The sequence below is a fragment of the Palaemon carinicauda genome, chromosome 25 (genome assembly GCF_036898095.1).
Source record: "Palaemon carinicauda isolate YSFRI2023 chromosome 25, ASM3689809v2, whole genome shotgun sequence".
Taxonomy (NCBI): domain Eukaryota; kingdom Metazoa; phylum Arthropoda; class Malacostraca; order Decapoda; family Palaemonidae; genus Palaemon; species Palaemon carinicauda.
Window position 1 is genome coordinate 85,358,095 of NC_090749.1, and position 15,000 is coordinate 85,373,094.

Sequence of the window (15,000 nt, forward strand, 5' to 3'; positions counted from 1 at the left end):
TCAGACTAATTTATGGCTGTACAAGAAAATTATCCTTTGAAAAGGAGAACACCAAGACCTGTATATCTCTCACCTGTACAGTCTGAACCCTCCCAGATGAAACCAGAAGGACAAGAACAGGTAAAGCTGAAGAGGGTATTTTGACATGTACCCAAAAGGCCACATGGATGACTTCCCTCCAAACACTCGTCTGGCGAAAGAAGACGTTACTATGACTTATGATGCAGTGACTTGACATTCATAATGGGATACATAAATACATATGAGAAAAGACCTCTTGTAGAACTAAGGGTTTGAAATCATCTAATAATAGAGAGAACTTCATTTATTTTTCCTTGATTTTTCTCATTGGTTTGGTTAAAAGATAGATTGCAAGTGTGTCATTGTTTCAGAATTTCAAGATTAATTTTTTTAGGAGAAAATCAACTGACCTTTTTCTGCCAAAGAAATGACTCCAGATATCCCCTCGGGAACAAAAGACTTGATCTCGTGATAGCCTCCTTGGGAGAAAAGAATAAAATCCAATGAAATACCAAATGTGTCAGTTGTAAGACATGATCCTGTTAATAAAAAGGAGCAAGGAGAGAAGGATTTAACTCTGTATGACGTCAGAACTCTATCAAAGGATATAGAAATCAAACGAGTAGGAACTAAAACTGTTAATATACTAATGACATTGATCATAGTAATCATTCTAAAACTTATTATTATTATTATGAAAAAAGTCATCTAAATAGGAAATATAGATTGAACAATACATTAGTCATTCACTCTTTCGGCAGAGTAAAGGAGGCAGTTCAGATTATTATTCTTATTTACCCTTTTCTCTCCAATCAGTTAAAATATAATAGATATATTTATGGAGCATTTAATTGAATATCAGTCTAGATTCTATGATCAAATCTTTCTCTAAGAGAGAAGAAAGTTAAATCTGATGTATTGAAAAACACAAGTTTTCTCTGTATAACTATACATCATGATTCCCTTTTGGAGTTGAAAAGATTTGAAACTTTAAGATATTCCTATAATAGAAGTATTTATTCAAGGGACAATGTCTGTCCAAAATATTCTTAGAACCCAACTGAAGACATTATTTCTAGATATCTGGTTGTTTTATGGCATAAAGTTTCTATTTTTGCAACATCTCTCTTTGCAGAGCTTCTTGCACGGTTACAGCTGAGAAAAGGAAATCAAAAGACTGATTGTAATATCAGAATTCTGTCAGTTATTCTAAATGATGAAATCCTCAAACAAAATGTTATCCAAAGTAATATTTAAACTTTTGCAGTATTTTCATACTATTATGAAAATAACTCATCAAATAAAATGATGCAAGTATGTTTTCATTATCAGAAGGGTAAACAGAAATTCGAGAATGACAAGTACCTTTCATGTGTTCCAGATCATGATGAAAATCTGGAAAGAAAAGTTTTCTCATGAATGATAGCGATATAGAGGTGAATTAGAATCAGATATTTTACACCATATTGCATATCATGAATAATAGTGAATGGGATATACAGAGAAATGAACTAAATCTAGATATTTCATAAAATTACCTTGACAATTACTTTCCAGCTTATCAAGTTTCTGCTGCACATCTGAAATTATAAATGGCTTTTTAAATACTGGTATAAAGGACTAATATGTGTAATAGAATAAATCTCACTCAGTAGTGTCAAGACAACTACTGCTTATGCAATAAAGGCTCTTTAATGTTATTCCCGTATGAATTAAATAGCCATCTCTGCATATTAATGGTGACATAAATCCCATTCTAGAGTGTTAAGAAAAGAGACGACTGTATATGCAATGAAGGATCTCACATCTCGTTCAAGTGAAGACACAAAAGACAACTACTGTAGCCTATAGGCAATAGAGGCTTTTAATCCCATAGAAATGAGTGTGTGATCTTCTTCCTTATGTAAATGAAGTGCACACATATAGAGTAAGATAACCGGTAAATTAAAAGCAATGAAAACTAATTATTTGAAAAACTACCTTTTAGACTATTGTCAAGATGGTCGAGTTTTTCCTGCATATCTGAAATAATAATCATTATTTTTCAAATATTTGCATAAATCTCAAAATTCTAACAAGTCAGAAATTCATAAAATCTTCCAAATTATAAATATGCAATGTTCTATGACAAATTCATGTTTATGAAATGTTTTATAGTCCTGAAGAACAATCTTCTGTCCTATTTTGTTAAATTTACAGGTGAAGTAAACCCTATGTATATATATATATATATATATATATATATATATATATATATATATATATATGTATGTGTGTGTGTGTGTGTGTGTGTGTGTATGTGTGTGTGTGTATGTATATATATATATATATTTAAGTACTATCAGGAATTCTTTCCCAAAGTTCCTCGGGCCCTGAAAGGAAAGAAGAGATCAACTGATTAATCAGCTATACGTGGAGAGAGTAATCCTTAGGAAAAATATGATAAAAAAACACGGTTGTCTTAAGAAAATGGTATAAAATCTAGATAAAGAGAATAACAACGAAGACTCCTAAATCTCACGTAGAGAGAGTAAGCCTTAGGAAAAATATGATAAAAAAACACGGTTGTCTTAAGAAAATGGTATAAAATCTAGATAAAGAGAATAACAACGAAGACTCCTAAATCTCACTAAAGACTGCCAAGATAAAAGGTTTTACTCCATGAAAACTTAATCTTCACATTACGCTCAAATATGAAAGGAGAGAAAACTTCAAGCACATGAGAGGCAGTTTCATTTCTTATTCTTTATCCTTATGTTACCATTACCCGGATATAGATACCGAGTGAAGACACGTTACTACAGTGTTCTGGCGAATTCTCACCCTGAGCGGTGTTTCAGCTTATATTTCTTGTATGTGGATGCTTTGAAAATATTAGTTAATCTTATGGAGAGACTAAAGGGAAAAGTAAAAGTACACCATGGCTGGTTATCCCTTCTAAGGATTTTCGAAGGGTGACAGAAAAAAAGAGGATAAGATGTGGCTGTAACTGGTGCTACTACGAGAAGTGTGTATTTATAGAGGCAAACATCAGTGACGAAGACGTAATAAACTTGAAATGGATTTGTCCACACTGTGTAGATGAAGAAATTATGGCCAAGACAACTATATTGAAAATGAATGAGGAATTGAAAATGAAAGACCTTAATGGAAACAGATAAGAAGAGAAAACCCCTGAAATGGAACACCGAATTGCAAAACTCACTGCAGACGCAGCAAATTCCGCCCAGACTACTGATCTCCCTGAGAAAGTTGATAATCTAATGCTGATTATGGAATCAATTAAAAGCTAACACTTCAAACTCTGATGGACCCAAAACAAGAGATGTCATATGTTGACAAAGTTAAGGAAAAAAATTTACTGGTATATTAATCAACTAATGCATATAATAAAAACAAAGAGAGCAGAAATCAAGTTGACCATGGACTTGAAGACATTCCAATTCCTAATATGAGGACAACTTCAAAAGTTGTTGTAAACTTTGCTGACGAAAATATCCGAGAGGAAGCAGTAAACAAGAGTCAAACCATGGTTGCTAACACTGAGACAAGGAAAATTTGAAAACTAGAACTTAAAATAATGATATGCAATATATACAATGATGGAAATGAAATAGTAAATGCTTCGATGCAAAGAAATCGTTGCCTAGACCATATACAAAACATAGAAGAGAAGATAAGTCTGGTATTCAAGAAAAGTGCTGCAGGTGGGATTATCCATTACTTGATCTTAGTGCTTCTTTTGATACAGTTGTGCATGAACTGCTACTAAATGACCTACGGTCCATCAGTTTTGAAGATCAAGCTTTTGAATACATAAAAGACTACTTGGTTGACAGAAATCACTGTTTGGAAATTAGAAATTCTTATTCATCATATGAACCTTTAAAGAGACGGGTACCTCAGGTGAGTGTACTGGGCCCAATCTTATTTTATTTCTATACTCTTGGTCTGTCGGAAATACTACAAAGGCATGGAGTGGCGTTCAAACTAATTGCGGATGATACACAATTTTGCTACTCCATAAATAATATAGACGACACTAATAATACTCTAAACCGAATTCTTACCATTGTTGAGGACTGGATGACAATCAAACAACTACAGTTAATCTAAATTAGAATATAACTGAGTAAATGGTAGTTGGAAAAAAAAAAGCAGCGTTAGAAATTTGGGTGATATTCAAATTGACATGAATTACAACTCAGCCCTGATTTCTAGTAAAGTCTGTGAGCTGGGTGTATCTTTTGACTGTAACTTGTCTTTCAGTGCTCAAATACGTAATATAGTAAAAAAAAATGCTGGTTATTACCTTAGAAACATTGTTTTTTCTAAATAATTTTCTGGATAAACATCCCGTAAATATAATCATGATAATTTGTGTTATTACCAGGATTGACTACTGGAACTCCATCACCTACATTTTACTAAAAACTTAAGAAATTACAAAATATAATAAAAAGAGGAGTAAGACTCATAAAAGGTATCCCACCCATAGACAGGATCACTCTTACAATAATTGATTTACACTGGCTGCTTATTTGAGTGAGAATTAAGTTGAAATATGTGCAATAATCCATCAAGCTATCAGAACTGGACATGTAAAATATCTAAGAGAATTGCTAAATATTGTGCAGTCAAAAAATACTATCAACACAAGAATAGTTACAGATGTTTTCAAATTATTAGAACCTAGATATATGTCTGTACCCCAGGCTTTAGGGCCTTCACATATGCGGCCCAAAGACTATACAATAAGCTCCCACTAGATATCCGAAAAACTGAATGTATTAAGGCTCTCAAGAGGACACTAAAGACTTTCTTGTTCTCTAAGTCCTTTGGTAGTGTGACTTTGTCAATAAACGAGCATCATGCGAAATTTAGTGTTGAATGCTTTAGAATAAACATGATGAAAAAAACTGTAAAGGTCATTTAGAGAGTAGGGTTCTCCTGCTGTATAAGAACAGATAAGAAATTAATGTCTCCTAAATGCTTCTGTGGATCAAGCAAATGAAAAAGAATTCCTTTGATAGACAAACCTTCAGGTGTCTTGATAAAGATGGTGAAACACATCTACCAACGGTCATTCAAGGGTAGCGCAACTACACGTATTGCTAGATTATTTAAAGCAAAGAGAAATTTATTCAACTCTAATAACGAAAGACTGATTTAACATATGCCAATCACGTGATCCTTCAAAACCTTTGCTTTCTGACTATGTTCTTCTTAACCCTGAAAAGTAATTGAAGATCAGTCTCCTCCTTTTGGTCTTTATTCTAGGAATTATTATAACTCAAATGGAAGTGTAGTAAGTTAGGAGAAGACTAAAAGGAATTTTCCAGGCAAAGGCTTTCAATAAAAAAGATGTAAAGACATTCAAGTTAATAAGAGAAAATAATTAAAAATATCTTCTCTGACACAAAAATTTAAATGAATACAAATAGGAGTCGAAATTTCATGGCATGTAATTTTCTGGAAATCAAATTATAAAGATATATATATATATATATATATATATATATATATATATATATATATATATATATATATATATATATATATATATATATGTAGGTGTGTGTGTATATGTGTGTTCGTATAAATTACTTATTAATCTTAGGGATGGATGGTAAGTGATTGATAACATGTAATGAAGTCAGCTAGGTTAAGTCTTGTCGACTTTCAGATTTTATGTAAATAATGAGAGAAAATCACCACAAATAAATTGATGAAAAAAATTTAGGAAGAGTGAAACGGCAAATAAAACTCGCTTGGCATCAATTTAGATATGTCGGTGATGACATAGTGGGGCAGATAAGTGAAACAATCGTTCATTTGATGATACAAGCATGAAATTTGGCATAATTATTTATTTTGCATTACATTTTGAAAAAAAAAGTGCTAGCCACTTGAAATTCCAATATGGCGGCCATTTTCCAAGATGGCAGCCATATGGTCCTTTTTAAGGCAGAATATTTCAGTACTACGTGCCATTAAAGTTCTTACTCAGATACTTGATGAGTTCTCTTTGTCTGGGTTTGATGTGGGAACACCACTGATCATTCTGAGGGTCCAATACGGCAGCCATTTTACAAGATGGCCACCAAATGACGTCATTTGCTAAGAGTCCATATTTCAAACAATATTCAACCTACTCTGGCCAAAAGTCCATTCATTGTTCATCAGTTTTTTCCTAGGAATTCTGGCAAGGGAAACTACAGAGTAGAGTACAGAATAGTCCATTCTTTACACACTTGCACCTTCCACCACACTCTGTCTTGCATCCACACTTTGTCAGTTCATGGCAGCTCTTGGAAATGGGTTCCAGCATTATCCAAACAACTTCCCAGTCATCACCGTTTTTTGACCATCCCCACTTGGAAGGACACTGAGGTTCTGGCTGACGATTAACACACTGCCCCCAAATATGACCTGCTTGGTAGGCTGCTCGTTTGGCATGTTCCTTCAGTACACTTTTTGTTGGTGGAATCATGTCATATGACCTCTGCTTTAACGCAAAGAGATCAAGCCTTGCCTCGTCTACAGAAGATGTACTCGACCGGTCATACATAAGAACCACATATTTCTCCAAAACATGTAGATCAGACTCCTCAATCTCAGATGGTCTGCGGCTAAGTTTTGCAAAGGTGGCAGAGGCATTGTGGGATTTTGTACTTTGGTAGGAAGTTCTATTAACCATAATAATTACCTGGAACAGAGATGTATAATCATTAGTAATTATTTCTCAGCTGATCTCATCTTCGTCGCTGTATGCTTGATGGATAATAATACGTTGGTATTAATAAAATACGTCTTTAATGTATAAAAGACTACATTATGAACTTCACTTTGTGACAGCTGACTCTCAAGTGCATATGGAGCGTCTTACACAAATCTCACTAACCAAAACATTGCTAAACAAAAGAGCATCGCTCTGAAAAGACTTAAATCCTACTCCAGCATAAATCATAAAGAATCACATCTTATCTGAGGTAACCAACAAATGTTTGAATCCTAATACCAAAACAAATCATTACTCTTATGATCAAAGCACAACATGTCTCATTCATCCAACATGATGCAATGTTGCGCAATACCTGAAACACTTGAAATAACATAGTACATTGTTACAATAATACATAACAGTCTCCTCCCCCTTAACTTGACATTGTAAAAATATTCATAAATCTAATCTCTCAGGGGGCTTTCCTCTGTTAATCCTATTAGGAAGCACTTTAACCTCATCTTGTACTGGTACATGAATTGGTTCTGAATCTACATTGGATGTTGGACCATCTTGGTTAATACTTGACTCATTTGATCTAACAACTTCTTTAAGTTTCTCATCTCTAACATTCACATGCTCTACTGTCTTTCTGTTTAACGGCTGTAATTGATCAACATGACGTTTTACAACATTATCACCAACACGAACATCATAATGTAAATTTCCTATCTCTCTTACAATCTCTCCTGGTACCCACTTCTCTGGAGTGTTGTACGATCTTACCATGACATCAGACAAAGGTAAAAAATGTCTTACATTAGGAAGCTTTGCTATTTGTTTATACCCTTTATCTTCTAAATCACTTTGCAAACTTGGATACAACAAATCTAACTTACACCTTATCCTCCTTCCCATTAACAAATTTGAGGGTGCCACGCCTGTTGTGCTGTGCGGCGTTGTTCTATAAGACAATAAAAATTTTGACACATGCAAAAATATATTACTTGAATTTGCTCTTCTACACTTCATATTGTGTTTAAATGTTTGAACAAATCTTTCAGCCTCTCCATTAGTGGATGGATGATATGTAGCTGAAAATGTATGCTTTATACCATTGACATTACAAAATTCTTTAAACTCTTGTGAGGTAAATTGTGGACCATTATCTGTAACAATTCTTTCTGGAATATTATGCGTTGAAAAAATTTGCATTAACTCTTTTATTGTGGCGTAAGACGTTGTCGTCTTCATTGGGATAATTTCTGGCCACTTACTGTAAGCATCTACTACTATCAAAAACAAATAATTCAAAAAAGGACCTGCAAAATCTATATGCACTCTTTGCCATGGATACCTGGGCAACTCCCACGGGTGCATTCTAGCAAATTGAGGATTGTTTTGTTGCATAACACAATTCATACAATTCTTTATATAACATTCCACATCTTTATCTACACCTGGCCACCATACAAAAGTTCTCGCAATTGACTTTGATCTTATAATACCTTGGTGATCAGCATGTATTTCAGACAAAACCTTATTTCTCGGTGAATTAGGAATAACTACCCTGGAACCTCTCATCACTATTCCTTGTGTCACACTCAGTTCATACCATATATCCTTATACGGTTTACAATTTTCCTCCTTTCCACATAAGTCCCTACCTGTCATTAAACTCTCCAAAACCTTACTAAGTACTGGGTCTTGCTTGGTACTGTGTGCTACATCTTTTGCAGTTATTAGTACATTACATACTGAAATTAATAAAACACTGTCATCATACTCTTCTGGAGCTTTGTCTACGGGTAATCTGGATAAAGCATCTGCATTACCCATATTTGATGTTGGACGGTATTCTATATCATAGTGGTACGCTGCTAACGTAACTGCCCAACGTTGTAGTCTTGCAGCTACCAACGTAGGTAAACTTGCTTTTGGACCCAATATTGCTAATAAAGGTTTATGATCTGTAACAAGTGTGAACTTTTTCCTACCATAAAGATACATATGGAATTTTTTAACTCCATAAACTAATGCTAAACCTTCCTTTTCTATTTGAGAGTAATTCCTTTCTGCCTTGTTCAATACTCTAGAAGTGAATGCAATTGGTTTTTCTGTTCCATCTGGCATTGCATGAGATAATACTGCACCTAGACCTATGTTTGATGCATCACAAACTAATTTAACTGGTAAATCCATTCGATAATGTACTAAGAATGTAGGTGATGTTATTTCCTGCTTGATTCTTTCAAAAGATTCCTGACACTCTTTTGTCCACTTCCATTCTACACCCTTATTCAACAGATTATACAATGGATGTGCAATTGTAGACAAATTCTGAATGAAATTCCCATAAAATGTTACTAAACCTAGAAATGATTGTAATTCCTTAACATTTTCTGGCACTTTTGTTGATTGTACAGCTTTAATCTTCTCTTTAGTTTTGTGAATACCCTTGCCATTTATTACAAAACCTAAGTATTCCACTGAATCAACTTCTAAAATACATTTGTTCTTATTTACTCTAATATTATGTTCCTTCAACTTCTTCAGAACTGTTCGCAATCTCTCTCTATGTTCTCTTGTGTCTTTACCCGCAATTAAAATATCATCTATAAAAATGAATACTCCTTGCATTCCTGAAAAAATCTTATCCATAGTTTGTTGCCATATAGCTGGACTACTTGCAACTCCATAAGGTAATCTCTTTGGCCTAAACAAACCTAAGGATGTATTTACTGTACATAATTCTTGTGAAGTTTCATCCATGGGAAGCTGTTGAAATGCTTGTCTTAAATCTAATTTAGAAAAAACACTGCATCCTGACATAGTTGCAAACATGTCTTTCGGATTTGGTAAGGGATGTTGAGCTACTTGCAGTTGTGGATTTAACGTTACTTTGTAATCTCCACACAACCTAACCTGTCCACTTTCCTTCACAATAGGAACTAATGGTGTAGCCCAATCTGAATATGTGACCTTTTCCCAAGAACCTTCACTTTCTAATCTCTTGATTTCTGTTTCAACTGCACTTTTCAATGCATATGGTACTGGTCTTGGAGCAAAAAATCTAGGAGAACTGTCAGGTTTCAAAACTAAAATTGCCTTTGCGTTCTTTACTGTACCTATTTTATCTTCAAATACGTCTTGAAACTCTGATAGGATATCATTCATAGACATTTCATTTTTGTTTTCATCTTGTCTACCTGCAACCTTCAAAATACTAGGCCAATCTAACTTCAAATACTGTAGCCAATCTAAACCTAGCAAAGTTTGTCCATTACCTTTTACTACTGTTAATGGCATTCTCTCTAATTTCTGTTCTTTGTACTGTACTTCTACGTTCGAAACACCTATTACCTGAATATCAAAACCATTATAACCTTTCAAAACTCTATTTGTACCTTCTAAAAACAAATTAGGAATGCCTTTAGCCATTTTCTCAGACATAATTGATACATCGGCTGCTGTGTCAACTTGCATCAAAATTGGTTTACCATTTATGATTACTTCTACCATGATGTTTCTTTGCACCTTTATTGACTGAATTTATGTGAAACGCAAAATCAGTTTCTGAACTAACCTGATTATCATGAACATTTTCCTCATTATTCTCTTGACCCATAGTATCAACTGTAGCATTTATTTTCTTTGCGTACTGTTTAGGAAATCTACAAGCAGTTGCAAAATGACCTAGCTTTCTGCAATTCTGGCATGTCTGTCCAGTAGCAGGGCATTTCTTTGCTTCGTATGCAAGATGATCAGTTTTACCACACCTAAAACACTTGGGTTTTTCCTGTTGTTTCTGTGTATAAGCCTGATTCTGATATTTATGAACATTAGTGTTAGGCACTTTTCTATGACTAGGCTTTGTCATATTCCTTCTCTGATTCTCATTGGTTTTCCACTTAGAACCTACTGTATTAATTTTAGAATTTTCCATTCTATTGCTTGTAGAACTACCTATTATGTGACTTTGCCTATTTGATGTTTCTAAAGCTCTGCCTGTTATCAATACCTTTTCTAATGTTAAATCTTTATCTTGCAATAATTTCTTTCTTAGCTCTTCTGATGTGCAATGTGCAATTACTTGATCTATGATAACATTCTCTAACTCTAGAAATTCACATGAAACAGCTAAATTCTTTAGTCTAGTCACAAATGCATCTAAACTTTCATTTTCTTTCTGATAAGCTTGCGCTGAAAACTGGTATCTTTCAAAAAATTTATTGACTTGAGGAGCAAAATATGTGGTAAGAGCCTTAATTGCAGCTTCACTTGTGTCATCTGTAGGCTGCAAAGTCTTAAACACTTCCCGAACTTCCCTACCTGCTGTATGAAGTAATAATGCCTTCTTTTGTGCATCCTTCATGTTCCCTAATGCTTCTAAATAAATCTTAAATTCCTCACACCACTGTTGCCATCGTGTTGCAACAGAATTAGGCTCAGCAGTGACGCTGAAAGCTTGAGGTGCTTCGATGTTAAAAGGCATTTTGTTTGCTTACCTTGTGGTAGGTTAAGTTGCAGTCACAAGTATACTTCCTACCTACCCAACTTAAAATTTCACCCCTTTGTGTATTTGATGAAATTCCTATTCTGCTGCTGGTAAAATCTTCATTGGGCGATTTTACTCTTGATTTCCAATGTAAGAAGACCTTCTCTTGTGCTGGCCGTCTTTGTACAAAGGCTCCAATGCTTCTCCCTGCTTGCTTCTCCCTGCTTGTCCGTCGTCCTTTACGTCGCCACTGTGGGATTTTGTACTTTGGTAGGAAGTTCTATTAACCATAATAATTACCTGGAACAGAGATGTATAATCATTAGTAATTATTTCTCAGCTGATCTCATCTTCGTTGATATTTGCTTGATGGATAATAATACGTTGGTATTAATAAAATACGTCTTTAATGTATAAAAGACTACATTATGAACTTCACTTTGTGACAGCTGACTCTCAAGTGCATATGGAGCGTCTTACACAAATCTCACTAACCAAAACATTGCTAAACAAAAGAGCATCGCTCTGAAAAGACTTAAATCCTACTCCAGCATAAATCATAAAGAATCACATCTTATCTGAGGTAACCAACAAATGTTTGAATCCTAATACCAAAACAAATCATTACTCTTATGATCAAAGCACATGTCTCATTCATGCAACATGATGCAATGTTGCGCAATACCTGAAACACTTGAAATAACATAGTACATTGTTACAATAATACATAACAGGCATCATTGAAGATATCCCATGTCTGCCATGTTGTCTTTTTCCCTTTGCCATTGAAACCTGACACAACGTCACACCCAGTAAAGGCATGGAAGAATAGCATCCCGTTGGTCTTCTCTGATCCTAAGATGGACACCGGTCATGAATAGGAATTCATCTAGTGTGCTTACCTTTTCCAAATCTAATCCACATTTGCTCCAGGCCGATTGCTTTGAGAGAAGGCATCTGTGATATGGCAATCACAATGACGTCTGTGTCGTTTGCGTAGATCATAACAGATTTGTAACTTTCCGTAGCTACATGCCAGGCATGTAAGAATATATGTGTGTCATACTCCTCATGTGTACAGGGAGCCAATTCCTCTAGGCTCATGTTGGTGTATCTGGCACTCGTAAGGGCATCTTCTTCCTTCGTCACAATGACTATATTTTCCGTAGTCATTTTAGCTACTGCATCAGCAAGAAAGTGGAAGAGCTCTGTCTTGTTAGCACTGTTGCGGAGGAAACTCTTCTAGTTTGTAGGCGTTTTACTCTTTTCAGTAACTCTCCTCCTGATAGCTTTTCCTCTTTTTGATCTAGCTTCTGACTTCAGACTTGACTTATGATATATATCAAAGATGATGTCTGTTCTCTTGTGTTTTCTACTGTACATTTCTATTTTGGGGAGGATGTCCTTCGTGGCATATTCTTCAAACGTCTTTGATGTCTTTGGTACAAACTGCATTTACCAGTGATAAACCATCCACAATGAGGACATCCGAGTCTGGCTTTGACTCAGGTAGTCTCACTTTCACCTGGAGAACATCCACCAAATCACCCTTATTACATGCGTGTGGGTTACCTTTCTTGCTGAGTGAAGGAGGGTAAGGCTGGTTCTCATGTCTGAAAAATTTTTGTAGGTCACATCCTCATGTTTGACAGGAGATAAACAGTCGAGAAAACAGTTGACAGTCTTCCTTAAGTACTTTAGTCTCAGATACTTTGGATGACTCTGGCCCAGTTTTGAAGAAGCCAGTATTGTTCTTTTTGATGGGCTTGTAAAAGAAATCTCTATCAGACTTGAACTTCTCCATGAATGTTTCGAACTGTTCTTTTCCTCTCTCATGATGCATTGCAACTAGTTGAGCAGCAGAAGGATCTACTATGTCATTTGTATCCAGCTTTAAAAGATCATCTGTCTCTTCTGCAAATGGATTGCCCATTTCCTCTAGCACTAGGGTGAGTTTGTGTACTTTTTCCAGGAACGTCTTCTGAGTACTTGGCGACTGATCATGGTGACGACTTGATTTCTTTACATCTTTACTCCCGGATGCTGTTTCGTAATTTGATACCAATCGGCTTATTTCTGGTCCAGCAACCATCCATCTTCGAAGAGCAGACGGATCCTCTGTCAGGCCAATAGCTCCCCTGTCTCCATTGATGAGTGCATTATTTTGTTCATGGGCTTGGTCAATAGCCATTGATGAGGAGCTCCTCTCTGATTTGTGAACAACGAAATTCCCCTCATAGGATTCTCTGGCAACCTCTAGGTGTTGCCTCTCTAGGCTTAGCATATCACGAAGATGAACTGAACCCCATCGCGCATAATTAACATTGTTGTTTGCAAAGAAGTATGGCATCAGTTCTGACAGTGATTCACGATAGAGGTTAAAGTTTGCTTCTCTAAACGCTCGTATAAGTGTGAAAATGGTCAGCTCCATGTTGAGAATCAAGAACCAAAACTTAAACTGTGGGCTCTTATTCTTTTGTGCATCACACTATTCTTCCAATGTGATGGCTTTGTCCTCATCGTCTGTGTGTTCTTCAAGGTATTTGCTGTAGGCTTTCTTCAAAAGTTTGTACAAGCTGCATGCTGTAATCTGGTGGGCTTGCCGAGTCTTAGTGACGTTTGTGGTTCGCAAGCCGTTGGGGTATTTTTTAGATAAAAAGAGCTCATCCTTTTTACCACCCCGGCATTAGCAGTCCTTTTAAGGGGCAACAATGAATTATTTATCTACTATTTATTATTATTATACTTTATTAATTTATAATTTTTACTAACATTTATTAATCTCCTACTCTATTTATCAACTGAGGACTTATAGGCAGAAAGCAATGGTATTTATGACTGTTTATTAATGCTTCTTGATGCTGTAAGGGTATAAATAGTATTTATTTGTGCAGGAAATCTACCTTATTCACAAGAGATGCACCAAAGAAGGCAAATATATCAATAATTTTGCACCAAGATGTGAAACATTGAGCGCTTTTATGGTTTAACATTGTTTTTCCATTAACTGGCGGCCATCTTGGATATAATGGCCGCCATCTTGGAATTCTTGATGGCTAGCACTTTTTTCTTAAAACATGACCTATATAGCACATTCACACCAAATTTCATGCTTTTATCACCAAATGAATGATTCTAGTCAAAATCAATCTTTGGCTGCTCCACTAATAGTGTGTCTTTGCCAAGTAACCTTCAACAAGAGATTCAAACTCACCCATCAGCTTGTTCATAATTTCATCTTGTTTCTGCTCAATTGCTTCATACCCTGAAAGTAAGTGGAACATTGTATGATTAATTTTCCATTACTTTATTCAATGAGAAATATATTATATATTGAACTAACCCATGAGAGATAGAATGTTACAAAACTAACGAGTAAAAGGCCAGGGAGGAGGGAAGCTCTTTGAGTAGAAAATGTGCTGAAAAGGTTAACGGAAGTTCAATACCGATTAGATATCTGGGGTGAAGGAAACCATAAGATATTTCTGATACTGGCAGACACATAGATAAGAATCTTGTATTGCATCAATGTAAAACAAAAGAATGCTAATGTGCAGACGGTTGCACATTATATGTGTATATGACTGAGCTTCACAAATATGAAATCAACTTTTAAACTAGTGATTGAAACCTCAATGTCCTTATGAATGTGTGTGATGTGGTGATGTGGGAGTCTGAATGCTGAGTAATTATCATCTATATAATGTCCTTCTTTCCCTTTTTCTAGCTTGGGTGAATTTGGGACCTGGGTGTTGAC

The 15,000-nt window shown here is 35.3% G+C and overlaps 2 protein-coding genes across 7 annotated transcripts in view; one reads left to right on the forward strand and one right to left on the reverse strand.

Annotated features, from left to right (window-relative positions):
- LOC137618681 (pro-epidermal growth factor-like) overlaps positions 1–15,000 on the forward strand; it is an 835,493-nt gene that overhangs the window by 720,036 nt on the left and 100,457 nt on the right. The window lies entirely within an intron of this gene.
- The window catches only part of LOC137618680 (pro-epidermal growth factor-like), a 570,433-nt gene that overhangs the window by 6,196 nt on the left and 549,237 nt on the right, over positions 1–15,000 (reverse strand). Inside the window, exons 2-7 of one of the 6 annotated variants that reach the window (XM_068348832.1) lie at positions 14,458–14,508; positions 2,002–2,043; positions 1,560–1,601; positions 1,387–1,416; positions 432–500; positions 74–190 (exon numbers count right to left, since the gene is read on the reverse strand). The exons of 3 other annotated variants lie outside the window; for them this stretch is intronic. In XM_068348832.1, the coding sequence (XP_068204933.1) occupies positions 74–190; positions 432–500; positions 1,387–1,416; positions 1,560–1,601; positions 2,002–2,043; positions 14,458–14,508 (351 nt within the window). The remainder of the gene's footprint in view (positions 1–73; positions 191–431; positions 501–1,386; positions 1,417–1,559; positions 1,602–2,001; positions 2,044–14,457; positions 14,509–15,000) is intronic. 2 more of the 6 variants (XM_068348835.1, XM_068348836.1) reach the window with 2 other exon arrangements.